This window comes from Peromyscus californicus, unplaced genomic scaffold (assembly GCF_007827085.1).
Source record: "Peromyscus californicus insignis strain IS unplaced genomic scaffold, ASM782708v3 Scaffold_7__1_contigs__length_154581171, whole genome shotgun sequence".
NCBI classification, from domain to species: Eukaryota; Metazoa; Chordata; class Mammalia; order Rodentia; family Cricetidae; genus Peromyscus; species Peromyscus californicus.
In genome coordinates this window covers 35,668,070-35,691,261 of record NW_026294595.1, presented here as the reverse complement: position 1 = coordinate 35,691,261, position 23,192 = coordinate 35,668,070, and the positions used below count along the sequence as shown (strand labels likewise).

General features: G+C 41.4%; 1 protein-coding gene across 1 annotated transcript; it reads left to right on the top strand.

Annotated features, from left to right (window-relative positions):
- Nucleotides 1-5,066: 5,066 nt before the first annotated feature.
- Nucleotides 5,067-6,878, top strand: LOC128100818 (calreticulin-like). Its single transcript, XM_052723474.1, is given in 3 exon segments — nucleotides 5,067-5,604; nucleotides 5,607-6,089; nucleotides 6,091-6,878. Coding segments are annotated over 3 exon segments (1,254 nt in total). The 5' UTR covers nucleotides 5,067-5,094; the 3' UTR covers nucleotides 6,352-6,878.
- Nucleotides 6,879-23,192: the final 16,314 nt, after the last annotated feature.

Sequence of the window (23,192 nt, the reverse complement as noted above, 5' to 3'; positions counted from 1 at the left end):
ATTTGTGTCTCTCAATGTGTCAACTTTGGCTTACTGTGGGGTTATGAAGCACCCCACAGTTAGTGCAGTGTCTAAGAGACAATCTCATTCATAATTTTTACTTTCTCCCAGTACAGTATAATAGAACCGCAAACTCTGGAGCTGATTCAACTTTTCATTCCCACTGAGCTCAACGTGCAAGCAAAAGAGACAGCTCAAAGCGTTATCAGAAATTTATTTATTCTTTGGAGCTGTAAAAACAGTGGTACTGCCTTATGAACTTCCCAAGTATAAGTGGCAAGGAGAATTTATGTTCCAAGTGGCTATCTTAAGATACTATGATAGTTTGAATGAGAATGGCCCCCCCCTGGATTCATAGGTTTGAATACTTATTCACCAGTTGATAGAATTATTTGGAAAGGATTAGGAGGTGTGGTCTTGTTGGAGGAGGTGTGCCACTAGATGTGGGCTTTGACTTTCTAAAAGCCACATTTCAAGTTAGTTCTCTCTGCCTCCCGCTTGTGGATCAAGATGAAGCTCTCAGCTACTACTCTAGTGCCATCCCTGCCTCCCTGCTGCCATGCTTCCTGCCATGATGGCCGAGGACTCTAATCCTCTGAAATTCTAAGCCCCAAATAAAGTCTTTCATCTATAAGTTGCCTTAGTAATGGTGTCTTATCACAGGAATAAAAAGGCAACCAAGACAGACACTAAAATAGATTGTGTCACACACACACACACACACACACACACACACACACACACCCCTTTTGGTTCTATCTTTACTCAGTTAGATTGAACCAGAGACATTGAACCAGAGACATTTCTGGAAGGTTTTAGCATTTAGAGTGATATGAGGTGGACTATCAGATTAGGCATACATCATTCACCAGAATACTGTCCACCCCCAAGGTTATCTCAGCTTTATGGCACAGAAGTATATGTGTGAGCAATTGCCTAGAGTGGTTCAGGAGGATGTGTGCTGAGTCAGAAGTGCTGAGTCTACAGAACTTTAGGCTGGAGCCCAATGTTCCAACAGCAATGAACTATTTTGTACCCAGAATCTGTTTTAGTAATCACTCTGCAGTTGCTGCTTCTAATGAAACTCCAGAATCACAATGAATCACCAAGGTAATCTATGGGAAAAATCAATACTTTGCACAACAACTCAGAAATTCCAGAGGAAAAGATTTGTGAGACAGGAAGGTGTTCTGTTCTGAGCTTTGGGAGGCCCAAACAAGTGTGATCCAGAATCCCTTTTCTATAGAACTTAGCCAGAGAGAAAAGGCATTGACTGCCACTTTTTAGTTTGGAGGAGGAGGATACATGCTGTGTCACTGGTAAGGATATTAATGGCTTTAAAAGTAACACAGAGGAGGTGCAAGGAGTTTATTTAAGGGGAAAATGGAGTCACCAAAGAGGAGGAGGAACCAAGAAAAGCAGTTCTTGCTCTTGTTTCTAGGTTCATCTTGGGTCATAGTAACTTAGGAGAGTAGTTCAGAGGGAGTTGAGTTGGAAACCAGGGGCAGTTATAGGGTCACAAATAGCTGTAGGCAGTTTTGGCATACATTATCCAATAACATATTTTATTTATAATAGTAGTTTATAGGTATGTCCACATTATCCAGGTATCTTTTGGTGACAGAAATCCTTCTTAAGATACTTTATGCTGTGATTGACAACAATCATTGGTGAGTCATATATGGATGGATCTAGAAGCTGAGACAATCAGCAGGATTTTTTTTTCTATCCTTTGGCTCTGTTTTTGCTTTGGTAATGCTTTCTTCATGTGGTGAGAATTAGCACCATTTTACGTTTTGTGTGGTCCATACAGCTTTCCATCTCAAATCAAAGAACCTCTGTCTTAGTGCCCATGAGAAGTAGCTGAGAGACTCCGATTACCTACTTTGTGGGTAAGACATGATGGACACAAGATTACTGATTTTAATTACACTGGATAATGGAAGAACAATTATTCATAGCAAAGTGCATGAGAGAGACAAGAAGTGTGCTTACAGTTCCCAAAGAATTTACTTTAGCTCAAAACAAATATGTCTGTTCTCTGAATATCAAGTGTATGGTAAGGGCACTGGCATGGGTAAAAAGAGGGATAAATTTGGAGGCATTGCTTGTGATATAAGAATTACCCCATCAGCATTTCCCATTACCAACCACTGTACTCATGAGATACATTACCGTAGTTGGAATTTTCTTTGGGCTGCCAATCAGCTTCCAAACAAAGACATGGAGACTTATTATTAGTTATGAATGCTTGGTCTTAACGTAGGCTTATTTCTAGCTAGCTTTTTTAAAAAACTTAAAATAACCTATTTATATTAATCTATGTGCTGCCCTGAGGCTTGTTTGCCTCATCTACATATTGTCCATCCTGTTTTACTGCTTCCTCTGAGTCTGGCTGGCTGGCCCCTAGCTGACTGGCCCCTGGCTGGCTCCCCTTTTCTCTCTGCACACCAACTTCACCTACCCTGCCTCTGCCTAGCTCTTGACTGTTCAGCTTTTGATTAGAACAATCAGGTGCCTTAAGCAGGCAAGGTGAAACATCAACATATCTTTACATAGTTAAACAAATGCAGCATAAACAAAAATAATACACCTTTACATAATTAAACAAATACAACACATCTTTACAAAGTCAAACAATTATTTTGCAACATAAACAAATGTAACTCATCTTTACTTAGTTACATAAATATTCTATCCCACAACACATTACCATTTGGAGACTCATTTCTAATTAAGAGAGTGAAGACCACATATGCTGTGGGATGGTCTGTATGTCAAGTGTGTTGCTCTGATTGGTCAATAAATAAAACACTGATTGGCCATTGGCTAGGCAGGAAGTATAGGCGGGACAAGGAGGAGAATAAAGCTGGGAAGTGGAAGGCTGAGTCAGAGAGACACTGCCAGCCGCCACGATGACAAACAGCATGTGAAGATGCCAGTAAGCCACGAGCCACATGGCAAGGTATAGATTTATACAAATGGATTAATTTAAGCTATAAGAACAGTTAGCAAGAAGCCTGCCATGGCCATACAGTTTGTAACCAATATAAGTCTCTGTGTTTACTTGGTCGGGTCTGAGCAGCTGTGGGACTGGCAGGTGAGAGAGATTTGTCCTGACCGTGGGCCAGGCAGGAAAACTCTACCTACACACATAGGTTCAATAAACAGGATTTCAGAAGTCTTCATTGGTTCTTCTACTATTCATTTTTTCTGAAAAAAATCAGTTATGTTGGAATGTATAAAATTTACAGATTAATTTGAGGAGATTTAAAGTGTTTTTGTGTGTGTGTCTGTGTGTGCAATGGTTGAATAAGAATATTTGAATATTTGAATGTTCTCCCTTTCCTCGAATCTATCAATAGTAAACAGTTCACCAGTAAGAAGCAGAAGCCCAGATCTCTTCTCCCATCCATATCTCACTACAGATAGGCCCATTCTTGTGCAGATCCAGTGTAGGCATCTACAGAGGCTGTAAATTTATGACTGCAATGACTGTTCATTGCCCAAGAGATGGCATTTCTTCCTGTCTCCTGACTCTTATATCTGCTTAGAGGGGATAGTATAACTGTCTTGTTGATTCTTATATCTGCTTAGAGGGGATAGTATAACTGTCTTGTTAGGGGTGAGCATAGCATAATAGCATAATCACCTATTCCCAGCATGTAGTGCAGACCTAAGTCTCTGCTTTCACCACTATTCACTGGAAATAAAGATTTCTCTAGGGCTGAGGTAGTGTTTATCTATAGGTATATGTGCTAATATTTAGAAGGCAGTGTGACAGTATGTCAATTTGCTAAATATAAGTTTTTCAGACCACTCCCAGGGCCTATTAATTTTTTCCCCTGTGACAGTTTTTGATCAGGTTTACAGTACTAGACATGAATTCTTTCCTGTGGAGTGGAAGTCAAATCCAAGCAGAGAGCAATTGGTTACTCCAACATCAGTAATACCACTATTGCACAAGTGGGCATATCTTATCTGGCAGACTGGTCTTAAAGATAGTAGGATTCACAGCTGGGTAGGACTGTTGATACATTTTCTTCCCCCAGAAGTCTGCCTAATAAACACTTTTTAAAGAGGTGTTCCCATCATTAGCCATCAGGGAAATGTATATTAACAATTTTGAGATTCCATTTTATTCTAGTTAGAATGGACATTATCAAGCAATCACATGGCAACAAGTAATAATGAGCATATGGGGAAAGAAGAACTCTTATTCTTTTTCACTGTTATAAATGCAAACTAGTAACCACTAGAGAAACCAATAGACAGAGATAGAACTACCCATATACCCAGTGATTCCACTCTTGGATGTGTATGTGTATATATATATATATATATATATATATATATATACACATACATACATACATACATATATATGTAGAGATATTTTCTCATCAATACTCATTGCTGCTTTATTCATAATAGTTAGAAAATTGAATTAATCTAGATGTTCATCAGATGACATGTGGATCAGGAAATTGTGGTACACAACAGAATTTTAGTTAGCTGTGAAGAAAAGTGAAATTATGAAATGTGAAGGTAAATGAATGGAAATGGAATGAGGTAACCTGGGCAGAGAAAACCAGATGTCACATTTTCTCTTTTATGGACAGATCCTAGTCCCAGATCTCTAATTTTTTTTTTAACTGAAAAAAGATTTTTTTCATATAATATATTCTGATTACAGTTTCCCTCTCCTAACTCTTCCCAGGTCATTCCCATTGCACCTAATTAATACTCTTTCTTTCTCTCTCTGTAGAAAACCAGCATCTAAGAATAAAAAGTAAGATAAAATAAAAATAATTAATCAGAATCAGAAAAAAACAGAAGAAAAAGAGTCAAAGAAAAAGCACAAAAATGTACACACACACACACACACACACACACATTTGCACACGCAGAAATTCCATAAAGACACAAAATTGGAAGCCATAATATATATGCAAAAGCCTTATAAGGGAAAAAAAAAGAACCTCCAAAAATGCCATTGAGTTTTGTTTTGTTAAGAGTGGTTTGAAGTACCGCAGAGCCGCTGCCTGACGATCGTTTTAAAGGGCCCGTGCGACGCCGCCCCCTCGGCCCGCCATGCTCCTTTCGGTGCCGGTGCCGCTCCTGCTCGGCCTCCTCGGCCTGGCCGCCGCAGAGCCTGCCGTCTATTTCAAAGAGCAGTTCTTGGACGGAGATGACTGGACCAACCGCTGGGTCGAATCCAAACATAAGTCCGATTTTGGCAAATTTATCCTCAGTTCTGGCAAATTCTACGGGGACCAGGAGAAGGATAAAGGGCTGAAGACAAGTCAAGATGCCCGGTTTTACGCGCTGTCCGCTAGATTCGAACCCTTCAGCAACAAGGGCCAGACACTGGTGGTACAGTTCATGGTGAAGCATGAGCAGAATATCGACTGTGGGGGCGGTTATGTGAAGCTGTTTCCGGGTAGTTTGGACCAGAAGGACATGCACGGAGACTCGGAATACAACATCATGTTTGGTCCGGACATCTGCGGTCCTGGCACCAAGAAGGTTCATGTCATCTTTAACTACAAGGGCAAGAATGTGCTGATCAACAAGGATATCCGGTGTAAGGATGATGAATTCACACACACCTGTACACGCTGATTGTGCAGCCAGACAACACCTATGAGGTGAAAACTGACAACAGCCAGGTGGAGTCAGGCTCCTTGGAGGATGATTGGGACTTTCTGCCACCCAAGAAGATAAAGGATCCTAATGCTGCCAAGCCGGAAGACTGGGATGAACGAGCCAAGATTGATGACCCCACAGATTCTAAACCTGAGGACTGGGACAAGCCTGAGCACATCCCTGACCCTGATGCTAAGAAGCCTGAGGACTGGGATGAAGAGATGGATGGGGAGTGGGAACCACCAGTCATTCAGAATCCTGAGTACAAGGGCGAGTGGAAGCCACGTCAGATTGACAACCCGGATTACAAGGGTACCTGGATACACCCAGAAATTGACAACCCTGAGTACTCCCCGGATGCCAACATCTATGCCTATGATAATTTTGCTGTACTAGGCCAAGATCTCTGGCAGGTCAAGTCCGGCACAATCTTTGACAACTTTTCTCATCACTAACGGTGAGGCCTATGCAGAGGAGTTTGGCAATGAGACATGGGGTGTCACCAAGGCTTCTGAAAAGCAGATGAAGGACAAGCAGGATGAGGAGCAGAGGCTGAAGGAAGAAGAAGAAGACAAGAAGCATAAAGAGGAGGAAGAGGCTGAGGACAAAGAGGATGAAGATGACAGAGATGAAGATGAAGATGATGATGAGAAGGAGGAAGATGAGGAGGATGCCACTGGCCAGGCCAAGGATGAGCTGTAGAGGCCATACCACCTGCCTCCAGGGCTGGACTGAGGCCTGAACACCCCGCTGCAGAGCTGGCTGCTCCCAATAATGTCTCTATGAGACTCAGGAACTTTTCATTTTTTTCCAGGCAGGTTCAGATCTGGGGTGGATTCTGATTCTGTTCCCCCCTCCCCCCATTTTTTTTTACTGGTGTTTGTCTTAATTCTCCTTCAGCCCTCACCTCCTGGCTTCTCATTTGAATCAACATCTTTTCCTTGTGTCCCTTTATCTCTCAACCCGTGGTCACTACCCTCCAACTCCATGAACAGGGGTGTGGAGGAAAAGTCCTAGGCTTGATATTTCAATCTGCTCTCCTTCCTGGATCTCAGAGGAGGGCAGGAGAAAGGGGTGGTGTCCCCCCACCCCCAGGACTGAGGAAGAATGGGGGTCTTCTCATCCCCTTTCTCCCTTGCCCCCAGGACTGGGCCACTTGTGGGGCAGCCAGTTCTGCACAGCTCACACTGAGAGTGTAAGAACTACCAACAAAATTTCTATTAAATTAAGTTTTGTGTCTTCAAAAAAAAAAAAAAAAGAGTGGTTTGAATAGCCAGTGAGATTCAGTTGGAGGGAACTTATTTTTCCTTTGTGAGGGCTTAGGAATTGGAGATAGCTTTTGTGTTAGGGATGGGGGCTTGTGTCCACTCTCCCTCTCACTGCTGGGATCCCATTTACCTTAGACCCATGTAGGCCCTGTGCATGCTGCCAGAGTCTCTGTGAGTCCATTTGTACATTGGTCCTGCTTTGGTGTCCTCCATCTGCTCTGGCACGCAAAGAACCACAACTGGACAATGTGCAGAGAACCAGAGACCTTGGAACACGCATCCTTAAATGCTATGTCTCCATCAAATCCCTCCCTCAGAGAGGGAATCAAAATAAGATCTCTAATTTTGGATGTTTAGCTTGGAGTATCTGCAGAAGCCAGGAAACTAGGAAGATGCCATTGGGGATGGGGGAGGGGCAGTAGAACACAGGTAATAGGAAAGCAGGGAGGGAGAATACTGGCGTTTAAGGAGGGAGAGGGTGAATGGGTATTAAAAAAAACTGTATGGAAAACTGTTATTGCCACATTAGAAAATACAATTCATGACAATAAAAGAAGACTTTGAAGGGAGCTACCACACGTGGCTGGAGAAAAGCTGTCCCCCAAAGTTGTGAAAGAGGAATGAAGATGTGCAGTATCTAGGCAGAGAACCAAGGGTGAGGAAAACTTCAAGGTCTGGGGACAAAGAATGACCTTGGTAACGAAAAAACTTTCTAGACTTAGTTTTAAAGGTTTAGGTTATGAGACAGAAGGTGGGGTGGCAAAGAATGGATGTGATTAGGAAAACATGAATTAGTTGGGTAGGTTGGTACTGCCAGAGAAACTGGCACATCAAAATACTGCCAAGGCACCAGTTACTTAGTTGTGACTTTCTTGTGCAATGTGGTGAGAAGGATCCAGAAGCTGCAGGGATGGCTAAGGGGTGGTTTAGTGGATAAACTGCTTGCCCCCCTAGTGTATAAGACTGGATGGAGTTCTCATTCTCAGCACTGACATTAAAACTCTAGGCAGGCATGGCAGCCCTCTGGGAATCCCAGCTCTCTCAGAGGAATTACCAGATCAAGCTGGCTAGATAGAGTGGATGACCCAGTGAGGTCCTTCAGCAAGAGACCCCAGGAAATAAAGTGAGAAGTAGTGGAGGATGACGCCTAGTGTCAACCTCTGACCTATAAATGTACATGTACATGCACACGTACACACATGTGCACAACAAACATGCAAAACACACCACACACAGATGAGTGTGTGAGAGAGAGTGTGTGTGTATGTGTGAGAGTATGTGTGTGTGTGTGTGAGAGAGAGAGAGAGAGAGAGAGAGAGAGAGAGAGAGAGAGAGAGAGAGAGAGAGAGAGAGAGAGAGAGAGAGAGTTGAAAGAGAAAAGACAGCTTTAGGCTTTAGGCTCCATTCGGGATAGTACTAGATAGTGCTAGATGAACTCAGTACTCATTCTCCCAAGAGCATTTCGGGGAACAGTCTGAGGAAGCATTCAGATCTCATACCTGAACATAAATGTTGAGATGCTGTGTGAGGCAGGAAATAAGAATTATGAAATGTTTTACTCTGCCAAGTATCATGGGAATTGAAATAAGACACGCATTATAAATTGCTTAAGATAATTGTTTGGGGGTGAGAGTAGAGTTTAGGGAGATGGATAGAAAAATACACTCACAGGATTATGTTAGTGACCTCAGAAATCACCCGGGAGTTTTTTGTTTTGGGAAGAGTTTGCATTTAGCAACCAAATAAATGCAAGGATCATGAGAGCAGCCTGCTAATTAGCAATCAGCCTTCCTGATCTCACGTTCCTTCTGTGAGTTTCAGCTGCCACTCAATCAGTTGAAGGATGCTCCTTCATATATGAGATAACACAAAGTTTCCAAGCACCTCCAACGGTGTTTTCTCCTCTCAGTAATCAAATCTTTATTGAGAATTTGCTATGCACCGTGTGTCAGGCTGCAGGGTACCAGGCTGGTCTTCACATGTTTCCTCTGTGTGTAGAATCGGGTGGCACAACCACTCTTACAAAAAGCCAGTGCAGTTAAGTGTCCTATGAGCTCAAGCACCGAGAGGCAGGAGACAATCACTTTGCCTCAGGATCTGCTGGATTATCCACAGAGGAGGGGCTGTTTGAGATGGACTTCCAGGGCTAACTAAATGCTGTTGATCCCAGAATTCCTTCTGATTCACTTGTGGTGTTTATTTGCCACTTATTTACAGTATTTATAAAGTGCCAAGTCGACAGTGTTAGTGTAAAGAGAAACAGAAGATAGGATCTTTCTTGTTTTCATGAAGATGAAAGTGGCCTGACTGGGAGATACACACATCAAGCGGAGAGCGTGGAGCACAGGATAAGGCTGGATATGAAGAGCCTGTCAGGACCCTCTTCAGCAGCCTGGAGACAATGTCGATCTGACAGCACACTCGAGTCTGTTCTGTTAACCTGGATTCCAAAATAAACCTCTTTTTGTTGAGATGTGGTATTACACAATGGTAGAAATGGAGTTTTGGAGGTAGCCTACCTAGATTTCATATAAATTTGAACAATGTCTTAACTTTGTCTTTGTTATGGCAAGAATATCCACTTCCCAGGTAACTGTAGGATGGACTGTGTTTGTCTGTGTTGAATTCCACTTTCCCTAGCATACAGCAAGCGCACCTCCTCTTCCTCTTCCCCTCTCTCCTCTCTATGTTCGTCTTTCTTTGCTAGGGATGGAACCGAGAGCCTCACATATGCGAAGTGGCTCCTCTCCCACTACACTCCGAGCCCACTGTTATTTACTTTTTTTTGGAAGACTAAGAAATACATCCCATTACTATCCTTATTTAGGTTCTGCAGGTGTAACAGGTTTCTAGTGAAAGGAAGTTAGGTTATCAGGGGCATGCATTGACGGGGATATGGGCAACCTGTTGTATTCGACCTCCCTCTCCTCTCTCCTATCCCTCCCATGTCCCTTGTATGAATGGTTTGCCTGCAAATAGGACTGTACATCACATCAGTGCCTGGTGTCTGTGGAGGCCAGAAGAGGGCATCAGATCTCCTGGATCTAAAGCAAAGGTTTTGAGATACCATGTGGATGCTGGGAACTGAACCAGGGTCCTCTGTAAGAGCAACAAGTGCTCTTAATCACTGAGCCATCTTAATCCCAGTGCAGCAATGGGAACTGAGTGACAAACTTCATACTGAGAAGTGGTTCATTGCTTACTATCCCTGATGATGAGGTTCAAAAGCCTTTGAGGCTTTTTTTTTTTTTTACTGGAAATATAGGTAGAAACTAAATTGAGATAATTAACTAAGAAAGATGCATTGCTCTCATGTATACAGATTGAATTTTTTTTTTTTAATCTACAAGGACGAAACACTCAGACCAGAACTTTTGTTCTACACTAGAAAATTTCAAGGCCATCCTTAACATTATACATCACTCACTCCGGGTCCCAATAAATTTAGTATTGTTTTCTCTTGGCTTTTAGCCGAGTGCTCCCCATTAATACCTGCCTTTCAAGGCATGAATTTTATAAAGTGATAACTCTCTCAGGTAGGATAGATGATTCAGTCTTAGCATATTTTCCCGATGCATGACTATTAAATCAATCCAACTCACTCCATACCCAGGCTTCACCCCTGTAGGGTGGCATGGGCATGCATCTTAAATTTGAACTGTAGTATATAGTAAGAGAACAACAAGACTGAGTTCTCAGAGGAGATGGCCCAGATCAACTAAATTTACATAATGCTATGGATTCCGTGCTGAGTTTCTCTTGTGCATTAGTGTACAAAAAGTACCAAGAAGTCCTGTGGAAAAGAAACCTATCAACTAAATGTTACTTAGTCGGAGGAGCTCAACCCCAGAATGTTGTTTTCCTTAAACAAACAGACAAAAACTTGCATCTCCAGTTTGACATTTGGAAAGTTGTAAGTTGCACTCCTTATTTTGTTCCCAAACTGTCTGTTCCTCTCTCAACTTTTCCAGCTTAGAATAAATGCCTAATTTATTTGTCTAAGTTCAACATCTAGAAACTTCTGTTTCTTTCCTCCTGTGGTTCAGAACTTGACTGTTCCCTAAAGGTCCAGGTGTTAGTTTTGGTTTCCAGATTGGATTCGTTGGGAAGTGAGGCCGGGGAAGTCTCTCTATCCATGGGAGTGTGGGAACACAGTCTCTTCTCTCTCTCCTTCACTTTCTGTTTAGGGCAGTGCACTGTTTTCTTCTGCTTTGCAGGCTTGCCGTGATCTGCCGCTGTGTCACAAGTCCAGAGCAAAGGGGTTAACTGATCATGTGCCAGAAGCTTTAAAACTGTGAACAAAAATAAACTTTCTCTTTTTATAAAGTGGTTACCTCAGGCATTTTGTCATAGTGACAGAATGGTAACTGACTTGAACAATTTCCCGGATAAAAGCTCTCACAAAAAAACGCTATTGATTCATCAAACTCCTCCGGATGTCTCAGGTCATCAGGTATTCTATTCACAACCAAAGCACTTTAAAAACATTTGTAGGTCTCTCTTGAACCTTAGAAAGGGGCTTACTTGTGAAGGTAAGACAGATATCAATGCTCTTCATTGCTTCCATATGTTTGTTTATTCTCATTACAGATGGTTGTGGGCCACCACGTGGATGCTGGGAATTGAACTCAGGACCTCTGGAAGAGCAGTCAGTGCTCTTAACCTCTGAGCCATCTCTCCAGCCTCCACCTCCTTCAGCAAATCCTACCGGCGTGCACCACCACAACTGGCTGGCTGGAAGAAGTGAGGGCTTCTCCGAGCTGAGAGTCTCAGAGCTCTCCACCCATGATTTGAATTGTTCACAGCTTTATATTCACTTTCAACCATGTTTTCAGGATCTACTTGTTCAAGGGCTTCTTCAAAGAACTCCTCCAAAGTTGGCATATATTCTCTTGTCTCTGATTTACAGCCTTCCATATTATCAGGACAGAGATTCCAAAGCCTTGTTAGCTCCTCATTTCCAGTCAGGATTTTCTTGTTGGGCCCTTTGCCTAAGAAGTCTTCTAGGGCTGCTCTCGTCTGCACCACTCTTGAGGGCTTGGTGTCTGATGCTCTTTCTTTAACAAAACTTAGGCAGCCTTTATTTGTCCATGAGTTCCAGTTTTCTTCAGTGTTTAATGTATGCTCTACCATCTTTGAAAAATTTTCTCCTTTTGGTGTGGGGGTGTGTGTTCAGATAGAGTTTCCACCTAAAACCTGAGAAAGAAGATTCTAAAACGGAGCTAAAAACAGTTTCCTAGTTGTCTCTCTCAAGTTAGCGGCAACCTGCAGGTTTGAGCTACTATGGCAGGTTCCTGGTGTGCGAGCTTGAGCGGCAGTGTGGCTGGAAGAAGGAGGCGTCTCCAAGCTGCACATTATACTGCTGCTGTGTGGTGGATTTAGTTTTTGCTAGTTAATAAAAAAAAAAAAAAAAAAAAAAAAAAAGAGGTTTCTGGGCTACATGCTGCTTTGATAGAACTGCTTCTGATAGTACACATGGCTCTAGACCCAGAGCTGGCAGTAAACTGTACCACCACCATGTTGGGAAGCTGACAGGGGCAGAGCCATCAGCCACAGCACCATTTCAGTCTTAGAATGCTCAGTTTAAAGCAATAGGTTCACAATAAGACAGATTCAGATGGAATAGTTTACAATGTGTGTAAAAATGTATGTAGCTTGAAAGAGAGAGAAAAAAATATATACAGTTATATGCAGTTATATAAACAAATAGATTGTTTTAAAAAATAAAGTCTTTGCCGGGCAGTGGTGGCGCACGCCTTTAATCCCAGCACTCGGGAGGCAGAGGCAGGCGGATCTCTGTGAGTTTGAGGCCAGCCTGGGCTACCAAGTGAGTTCCAGGAAAGGCGCAAAGCTACACAGAGAAACCCTGTCTTGAAAAACCAAAAAAAAAAAAAAGTCTTTAAAGAGACAGTAAAGGTAATATAAAAAATAAGCCATGAGATGGATATCACACAGAGACTCTGCATTGTGTTGTTTTTTGGGATTCCTAACTGCAGAAAAACATTTGATTGTAAAAGCTGTTGAATTAAGCCAATATGTATATTTTAAAAATACCTTGACTTTAAAATTTGGATCTAAGGATATGTTGCTTTGGAAAGAAGGCTCTGCTTTTGTTTCCACAGAAAGTCAGAGGCTATGGATTTGTTCCAGATTAAGATACATCAGGTTTGACCAGCCAAGACCCCCTGAAAGGTCTCCGATGACACCATGGCCCAGATGATCCAACATCCAGAACGGTTTCAAGGCAACTAGCTCAGACAATACAGCCTCACAGACTATACCACAATCCTAAAATTTTCTTTGTGTCCCCATGAGATATAGCACCCCCATCCAGCAGGAAGTAGTAAGAGAAGCTACGCCCAAATTCCCAAATAAACCAAGCTGGCTTTGGAGATGGAACTGGCTCACTCCTTTTCTAAACCAAAGCATATTACTAAAAAAATGGTTAAGAGATTTTTCTGTCCCATATCAGAAGAGCCCTCTGGTGTGGGACACAACAAAACCAATATTTTTATTTAAAGCAGGTTGATTATAAATGTGATTTCTTTCTAAAGAAGAAAAGGGGATATGATATAGATATGATAGGATGAAAAGGTAGATTATTGAATCTACTTTTAAAGAGCAACTTGTTTAATAATGTTTTATATTGCTATAGATTTTAGTTTATTGATACAAATTTAAAGTTAATTTTGTTATACTGTATGTGTATTTTTACTCTTGTTTAAGATATTATGTTTATACAACTCATTTAAATTGTAATGGAACAATTAGTCTTCTGTGATAATCAAACTTATAGTCATGTTAACTTTTCTAGGTATACATAGATATATTTCAGATAGATAGGTAATCTCCAAATACTGCAAAGACCTAAAAATATGGCATTTAAAATGTTTTAAAAATTTAGACTTTCTGGACAATGAGACATGTTTGCTCCTGGCAGCACCAATTTACTTCAGAGAAGAGGATGGACTTCGAAGACACTCCATATGGAGTTTATCTTCTTATTGACAAAAATAGCCATTTGGGCAAGAAACTGTTCTTGCCTGGACTTCTTGATTGACTGGACATGCAGGACCCATAGGAAGGTGACCACTGAACTTTGCTTGGCAAAATGGTCCTTCAGGTTCCTGCTTTGCAGAGGAAACTGCCAGACATTCTACAAGACACAGAGAGAAGTGACTGAGAGACTCTAGGCCTGTGGGCTGAAGACAGATGCCCCAACTTTACAAAGGAACTTTAGATGTCTGTCCAGGCTGCCAACTGTCTCTGTCTACTCTCACAAGACTCTCAAAAGTTGCTTGTGTCCTTCTCCCATTTCTCAGGCAATATTATATCCTTCTGAGGTCTTTGATGTAGTTGAAGACTAGATAGTTATAATTTTCTTAGTTATGATAAAAGATAAGTTAGATATGAAATCTTAGACTCACAAATATAGGATAGATAGGATATCTTCTTTAATTTTGCCAAATACAAATAGACTAGATATTGTAACTGTAATTCTTGCTAGATAACTGTTTTGTTATATGTAAATTTACTATATTAAAGTTAAAACCTTATTTTTGAAAAAAAAAAGAAAAGGGGAAGTGCTGCGGATATCGCTCTGTATAAATAAAATGCTGATTGGCCAGTAGCCAGGCAGGAAGTATAGGCGGGACAAGCAGAGAAGAGAATTCTGGGAACAGGAAGGCTGAGTTAGGAGATGCTGCCAGCCGCTGCCATGAGTACCAACATGTAAGCCACAAGCCATGTGGCAAGGTATAGATTTATAGAAATGGGTTAATTTAAGATATAGGAACTAGATAACAAGAAGCCTGCCACAGCCATACAGTTTGTAAGCAATATAAGTCTCTCTGTGTTTACTTGGTTGGGTCTGAACAGCTGCGGGACTGGTGGGTGAGAGAGATTTGTCCTGACTGTGGGCCAGGCAGGACCAGGAAAACTATAGCAACAGTTTATCTTTTTGTTTATTGTATCAGTTATAAATTCTCAAGTTGGAGGTGGGGGGTGGTCAAAGAGACTCCCTAGAAAGCAGTAGATTAAATAAAATTGCTATTGTATTCCTCTTTCCTGTAATCTGATAACCTGATTTATCTTCTCTGTGGAGTTATTCAGGGATCCATGTGTCTTTTTGTTGTTTCTCTGCCAAACGTTGGGACATGGTCCTCATTGGCATGGCTGCAGCAGAGTCATGGTCACATCAGATTTCCAGCTTGGATAATAGAAAAATAAAAACTGGGAAAGTCATGCCATGGAGGTCTATCCAAACACGGTCAGTCACTTGCTCCCATCTGGCTGCAATTAAGTCAATCAGGCACTATCTTGGCCACCTTCTTGGCCAAGAGTACAGGAAGAAGAGTCAATGGGTCTCAGGGTGGTTAGTACTCTGCCATCATATTTTCATTCTGGCCACAAAACATTTTCTCATTCATACATTCAGATCCTCAGTATCTATTTATTATAATTGTTTATTCAATCAGTATGTTTTTTAGCACCTATTCTGATTTATTCATAATGGACAACATGTCACTGTCACTACAGAACTGAACAAATGGTGACAGTTTTCAGACTCTACAAGTCTGAGAGAAATATTTGTGGAATGGAGACTATTTAATACTTTCATCAGTGAAGTTATTTCTGTATCTTCTTAGTACAGCAGGAGAGACAGCTACTAGCTTTCAAAGACGCTTTAGGATGAGCTTGCTGGTTGGGTATATGGAGGTGGAGTCATTCCCCTGTATCTATGAGGGACTGGTTCCAGGACCCAAGGTTGCTCTGCAACATTGGGGCATCCATCCTTGGCCTACAGGCCTAGAATATCTAACAGACTTTTTCTGTGAAGCAGGAATTTTGAAGGACTGCCCTACCTTGTCTTGGTAAAGTTCAGCAGTCACCTTCTTTTGTGTCCTGTTCCTCCAGTTTGGACAGTATACTGTCAGCAGTTGAGGCAAGGGCAGTTTCTTGCCCAGTGGATAGCTTTGCAACATTGAAAGAAAACTCCATATGGAGGTTCTTTGATGCCCATCATCCTTTTTTGAAGTAAATTGGTGCTCCCAGGAGCAGACATGTCATGAAAAGCCTTAGGTTATTAAAACATTTTAAATGCATGTTCTATAGGTCTTTGAAGTGTTTGAAGATCATCTAACTATTTAAAATACAATATACCTAACATGACTATAAGTTTAATTGTTATAGATGACTACAAACCTGTATTTCTTAATTATCCTAAACAATTTATAATAATAGATTTCAGGGACTAGAACTTTAGATCACAGTTTTAAATGAGCTTCATAGGTACACTATCTTAAATAAGAGTAGAAACATATATACAATATGACAAACATAACCTTAGTTTTGTATCAATATATAAAAATTCATACCAATGTAAAATATTTGAGACTAGTGGTTGTTCTAAAGTAGAATCAACAACCCACACTTTTATCACATCATTTCTATACTATATACCCTCTTTTTCCCTTCAGAAATCTTGAATCCTTTGTTCATCTTTTTTTCTGACCATGACCAATAACAGCTTAGAACCAACCCCTAACTAAATGATGACAAATATCCATAACCCACCGAATGACCAAAAACCACCCACCCCACCTCTTGGGAATGTGGGTGTCATGTTCTCTATACTGCTGAGGGCAACAGCATCTCTAGGGGACCCCAAGAAAATTGAGATGATGGTAAAGTCCTGGGAGATCTAGCTGTATTATTTATTGTCCAGTCTCTGTGTAATGGGAAAGTGCAGGGCTTATGTGAAATCCTGGCTGGAGTAATTTGTGAGGCTGAACCATCTCAGCTAGCAGCTTTAAAATTGTTCTGGATGAGGAATATTGAGAAAACTGCAACAGAGGCATTTTGAGAGGTTAGATCACCTGGGCTACTTCTTTTTCAATGATGTCTGGTCCTTTTTTTCCTGAAAACACACAAACTTTTAAAGATAACATACATATCTGCATTAACATAAGCATGGAATGTGTGGTGTGTGTAAGTTAGCTAAAGATGATTTTTGCTTTTTTTATGTTTGAGCAGGTAAAAGACATATATTAACTTTATAAGTTTGTTAGGACTGTATAACCAAACTGTAATATAAGTCTCCATCCATGCCATATGAAAGGATGGTATGTAATAATAAGTCATGAGGACTCTATAACCAACAAGATTTATCATGTCTCATCCAGTCTCAGAGCTGTTCCCAATAATCAGCATATATATCACCTGTCCTGTCATCTTTCTTCGTTTCTTTTTTTTATGTATGTAGCCAAGATTTTCAGGAGGCCTCCCCCAAACAAAACTTATCCTTATCAATTTTGAAGAGAACCATAACTTTTGTTTCCTGTGTAAACAAAGGCATAACCTCTCCCTCAACACAACATATTTTCTGACTTCCATTTTGAACTTAAAACATTCTTAAAATATATAGGTTGGTTTAGTTTAGAAGTTTCCATAATCCAATGGCTCTTAGTAGCTATTGTTTTTTGTACATTGGCATTTAGAAAATTCAAAGTCAACAAAGCACCACACAGGATCCAGACATGCTGCATATTTCCTATCTTTATGTGGCTATTTTTTATATTACTTTACTCTTTCTTTAAAGACTTTCCCTTATTATTTTTAAATTACTTTTTTTTCTATGACTGTCTATACCCATTTTCTTTTCTTTCAGCATCTAAGCACATTTTTAAATGCACTGTACCTTTTTAGAGGTTTTCCGTGTCTGGACCTGGCTTTACTAAGTGCCTGCAGCATTCTCTGACCCTGCCACAAATTTTAAACTGTCGTGTCAGCTATGGTGTGGCTCAGCTTAGCACATAGTGCTGGCACATGGCACTGGTTAACTCTGTGTGCTGAGCACCAGCCTGCCTGAGAGACTGTAGGACTAGGAATCCACATCTGGCTCCTTGTCCAGAAATTTTCTTAGTTTTTTTTTTTTCATCAATCCCTGTGTTTGGATAGTCAAGTCACCACGTTGGATGCTATATGTAACAAGTATTTCTCTGACCCGCCAGCCAGCTCCCAAATAATGAGATTTATTATTAATTATAAGAGCTCAGTCTTCGCTTACTTAGGCTTGTCTCACTAGCTCTTATATATTAAATTAACCCATTTATTTTAATCTACATTCTGTCACACGTGTTGTTACCTCATCTCTCTGTACTACCCATCCTGCTTCCTTGGCATCTGGCTGGTGACTCTGCCTTCTTTCCAGAGTTCTTTCTCTGCCTGGAAGTCTTTCCTATACCTCCCACCTAGCTATTGGCCCCTCAGCTTTTTATTACAGCAATCACAGCAATGCATTTCACACAGTGTGCAACTATCCCACAACACTGTTGTCAACACTCTTTTCTCCCCCTAGGTCACCGTTTATCTTCTCTCAACCCTGGACAATGGCTAGTCTCTTTTCAAGTCATAGCTTTGTTCTATTGTATCTCTGTTTTACCACTACTTGGGACATTGGTACATATCAATACTTAAATGTCACCACAATACCATAAACTCTGAGGGAGCTATGCTTTTAATATTTTTAAAGATTTATTAATTTTTATGTATGTATGGGTGTTTACCTGAATGTATGTCTGTGTGCCATGTGTGTACTGGGAGCCTGTGGAGGCTAGAAGGCACCAGATCCCCTGAAACTGGAGTTACAGTTGGTGGTGAGTTACTACGTAGATGCTAGGAATAGAACCCAGGTCCTCTGCAATAGTAGCAAGTGCTCTTAACCTCTGCGTCATCTTTTCACCCTCTGGAAACTATTTCTTGTTCACATTTTCCCTAGGAATTCCTGCTTTTTCATCCAACAAGCATAGAACCAAAAGCCTAATTCCTGTGTTCCTTATAATTCTAGAGAAAACTTAAGATGAGCCTAACAGAAGTTCTGTGTGCAGTTGTGAAGTGGGGTACGTGACTGGTGCCCTTGCGCTTCTCTGGCTGGTGCTCTGGTATCTCTGTGCCTGGTGTCCCTACACCTACCTCTGTGCCTGGTGCCACCACACCTCTGTGGTTGATGCCCTTGCACCTCTGCCTCTTATGTTCTCTCAGTCTAGAGCATGAGCTGAACTTCTATAAGTGATTTCAAATTTTTCACCGACAGTCAAGCCATGCGTTTGTTTCCTGGAAGTATTTTTCAGTATATGGCATGGTGTCTTAGAGTCTCTGTTGCTGTGATATAATGCCACAAACAAAAGCAACTTGGAGGGGAAAGGCCTTAGTTCAGCTTCTATTTCCACATCACAGTCCCTCCCTGAGGGAAGTCAGGACAAGAACTCAAGGCAGGAGCCTGCAGAAAGAACTGATGCAGAGACCGTGGAGAAATGCTGCTCACGGGCTTGTTTCTCATGACTTCCACAGCCTGCCTTCCTGTAGTACTCTGGACCACCAGCCCAAGAATGGCACTGCCCACAGTGAACTGGCCCCTCCCACATAAATCATTAAAAAAATATCCTACAGGCTAATCCGGAGGGTTGGGGGGAGTATGTTCTCAAATGAGGTTCCCTCTTCCCAAAGGTGTAGCTTGTGTGAGATTGACATAAAATTAGCTAGCACACATGGATAGTACAGAGGCTTGCACACTAAGACCTGCAGATAAAATGTGACCTAGTATTGACTTTGTAAATAAAAGCTTATTAGAACACAGACGTGTCCATTCATTGACATGGTGTCTATGGATACCTTTTTTTTTTTTTTTTGAGTAGTTGTTAATAAAGACTCGGTGGCTCACAAAACCTAAACTATTTACAATCTGGCCCTTCACAGTCAAATTTGCTTACCATTTAGTCCTCAGTACCAATGCATAAGACATCAGGAGGAATTTAGAAGCTTGCAGCTCCAAATGTGGTCAGTGAACGAGCAGCATCAGCATTAAGGCATCTAGTATGGATATAGGAATCTTGAGTCTAGCCTAGAGCCTCTGATTTAGAATATGTCTTCTGATAAGATTCCTAGGTGACTCATGTGTATTAAAGTTGAAGAAACCCTGATCTAGATATCTCTAAACCAGTGGTTCTCAACCTGTGAGTCACAAACCCCTTGGAGATCACATATTGGATATTCTGCATATTAGATATTTACATTGTGATTCGTAACAGTAGCAAAATTACAGTTATGAAGTAGCAACTAAATAATTTTATGGTTGGGGTCACCACAACATGAGGAACTGTATTAAAGGGCTGCAGCCTTAGGGAGGTTGAGAACCACTGCTGTAGAGGGTGAGGAAGTGCCCCACTCAGACTCACTCTGAGAACACAAGAACTTTAGATGCATGAGTTTCAGGAGTATTGGTTGTGCTAACAAGCCATGTGTCTACATTCCAGTGAATAAAATTGTAATAATGGCACACTTTTACTGCAGAACCCAGCCTAATGAAGATCCATAGAGTTATGGGAATTGATGGGGTGAATATTTGGGGGCACAGACTCTAAGTACTGCTCAAATCACAATGTTTGGGAGTCATGCACTTTATGAATGCAGACGACCTTGAGCTCTTTTTTTTCTTTTTCTTTTTGTGAGCTTGAGAATGGATCCAGGAGACTCAGTCAGGCAACAGAGAAGCAACTGCTGCTTTCTGACATGTCTCAGTGGTCCATTTTGCTGCAGGGGTAGAACTGTCGTTCTTTCTTTGTCCACCTCCTTGTTTCTGAGTTCTTATCTCCAAAAGCTACAGTTGGTGTTAACAGCTTCAAGGAGAGGAGATGAGATCAATTTTTCAGAAACAGTCACTTGCCATCTCTTGTTTCGTTTGGGGTGCTCTAAAATAATAAAGTCACCCAAAACAAGGTTACTTTTTTTTTTTTTTTGCTTTTGAAGCATCATCCTGGGGATGGTTCCTGGAATCCTGTAAGAATCATACTAAGAGGTAGATATTATGAGAGTTTGAACATAGGAAATAAGTTAATTGGTGTCATAGCTTGCACGTATGCAACTATGGTCTGTGGAATTCTCTGTAAATCATTCAGGCCAAGAAGTGGAGAAAGTCTCCAATAGCACAGGATGTGTCTCTTCAGAAGAGCAGATGTATTTATCCTTCCAAAACAATCCACAATAAAGCCTGGAGTCAAGGCTATAGACTTCTTTCTTGCTGTGGCAAATACGCAAACACAGTGTGTCAACCTGGAAAATTGAATAAATCTTGCTGCTGGCCTCTTCACCGTAACCTGTTAGGGCAGAGAAGACACAGGAAGCTGGCTTGCTTGTCTCTTGTGTTGCTGCTGCTTTGCTCACTGACCTTGGTCTCAGGACTATGTCTATAGCAAACAAATAATAACTTTGATTGATATAATTTATCTCCTTTTTCCATTCCGTGACACACGCTCAGATGAATCAGTTACTATAAACATTAAAAGAAAAGAGAAGGAGGGAGGGAAGGAGGGAGGAAGGCGTGGGGGGGGTAGTCTCTCAGTTGGGCAGGATTTGAGATGCAGGCCAAGTGTAGTTCGTAGACCTACATTTCTCTCCCTCCCCAGTAACCTCCAAATGGTTGTGTATCTCACAACTTAGGAGTAGAGGATGGAAGGAACAGGCAAGCAGACTTAGACTTCTAGGTGCTGGAGGATGGTCTTACCCAATTCTTTGTATTAGTGATGCATTCGACATGTGTGGAGAATGAAGACGAAATGAGTAACTGCTCTCCAGATGGAGAATGAATTCCCCTTCCCCTGCTGTGGTGGGCTGTACTGATCTAAATAAGTCCTGTGAATTGAGAAAGGCATCCTCCTTGCTTGCCCACTTGCTCAGTCTAAAGAATGAGGGATTCTTGGCCAGAGAGAGTTCCAGCACACCTTCTGAGGGCCATGTGCCACATTGTCACTTGATTCCGTTTCTGCTTATCACCTACAGGGTCGGCATAATTGTACAGAACATACAGATGAGGAGACTTGACAAGTGACAGGTTCATGTTCTGTCTCATCACTGCACCCTGCTGCATTGTTTTTATGAGAGAGCTATGAAGATCTCATTTATCTACCCATTGTCATCAAGCAACCATTAAGACAATGAATACGTAATGAACCACACACGGCATTCAGTGTTGAGGATACAGAGGTAAATGAGTCACTGTTTCTGTTCTCGTGGGACTCTGCCAAAAAGGAAGAAACAGATTTTGCTTTTGTTATGAATTTGAATTGTTTTTTTCCCCCAGTGCTTCCACTTGGCCTTAAGAGTGTACTTGTTATACGGCCTGTGCCAAGTAGGCCCTACATGAAGTTAGCTCAGGCAGCGCCTTTGCTCTTTGCATGTTTACACTTCTTGACAGACATAATAGACCTACAGAGATGACTAAATAACCAGATGGGTGATGACAAATGTGCTCATTAACTCCAACAACCCACTCATTCAAGAATTTCAAAATCTGGAAAATAACATCAATCCAATAAGTAAAAATGAGCCTCTGAAGACTCCAAATAGTGACTGAAGAGAAGGACTGAGGCTCTGTGCTTTCCTGTAGGAAACCATTGCAGCCCTGTGTCTGAGCCAATGTACTCCTAGCTCACACAGGATTCTAGTGCTCTTGGATATCTGCTGGAAACTTACAACACATTTTAAAAAGGACCTGTCTGTTCCTTGGGCACTGCCCAAAGGAAGAAGTTCGGTTTCCCATAAAACCATATTAGCAGAAAAGTATCTGAACTGGGAAGTGGGATAGGGAACATTTAGAAGCACATGGAATATTTTTTTAAAAGTGCTTGATTTGGTTTGTTCTTGAAGAGCATGATTAAGCTTAATAGTCTTTTCTCAAAAATTGCTATTTGTTTTTTACTGAATACCACCATGTCCCTCAGCCTTTATTTCCTTCTCTTTCAATCCCATTATTCTGAGCTCCGACAATCTACAGTATACTGATAATGGGTGGGTCCCATCAACTACCAACTACAGAGTTCCTATAATCAAGAGAATGGCTTTTAATCTTGTGTTCCTTCAGTTTCATGAAGATGCGGACTAGAGGTGGCAAGTCCCTAGCTCTGCATTTTTCATCAAGCTCACTCTTCCTGGAGGCCTGCCTAAGGCGCTAGTGTCCTCAGTCACTAGACTGTGTATGTTTGAGAACAGCCACACTCAGTGGAAAGCAGGCCCTCTGAACTGGAAGGAAAACCTGTATACACACTGAGCCCAGGGATGGAACTACGGGCCACTGGGGCTGATGGAGAACCACTTCCAGGTGACTGATGTCAGGCAGTTCACAGACCAGAGAATGGCCTTTTGTTACAGGAAGATGTGGCTAAGTGTTCTTCAGAGAGGATTTGTGAAATAGTATCTGATGATAGCTCTGTTCTTCAGCAG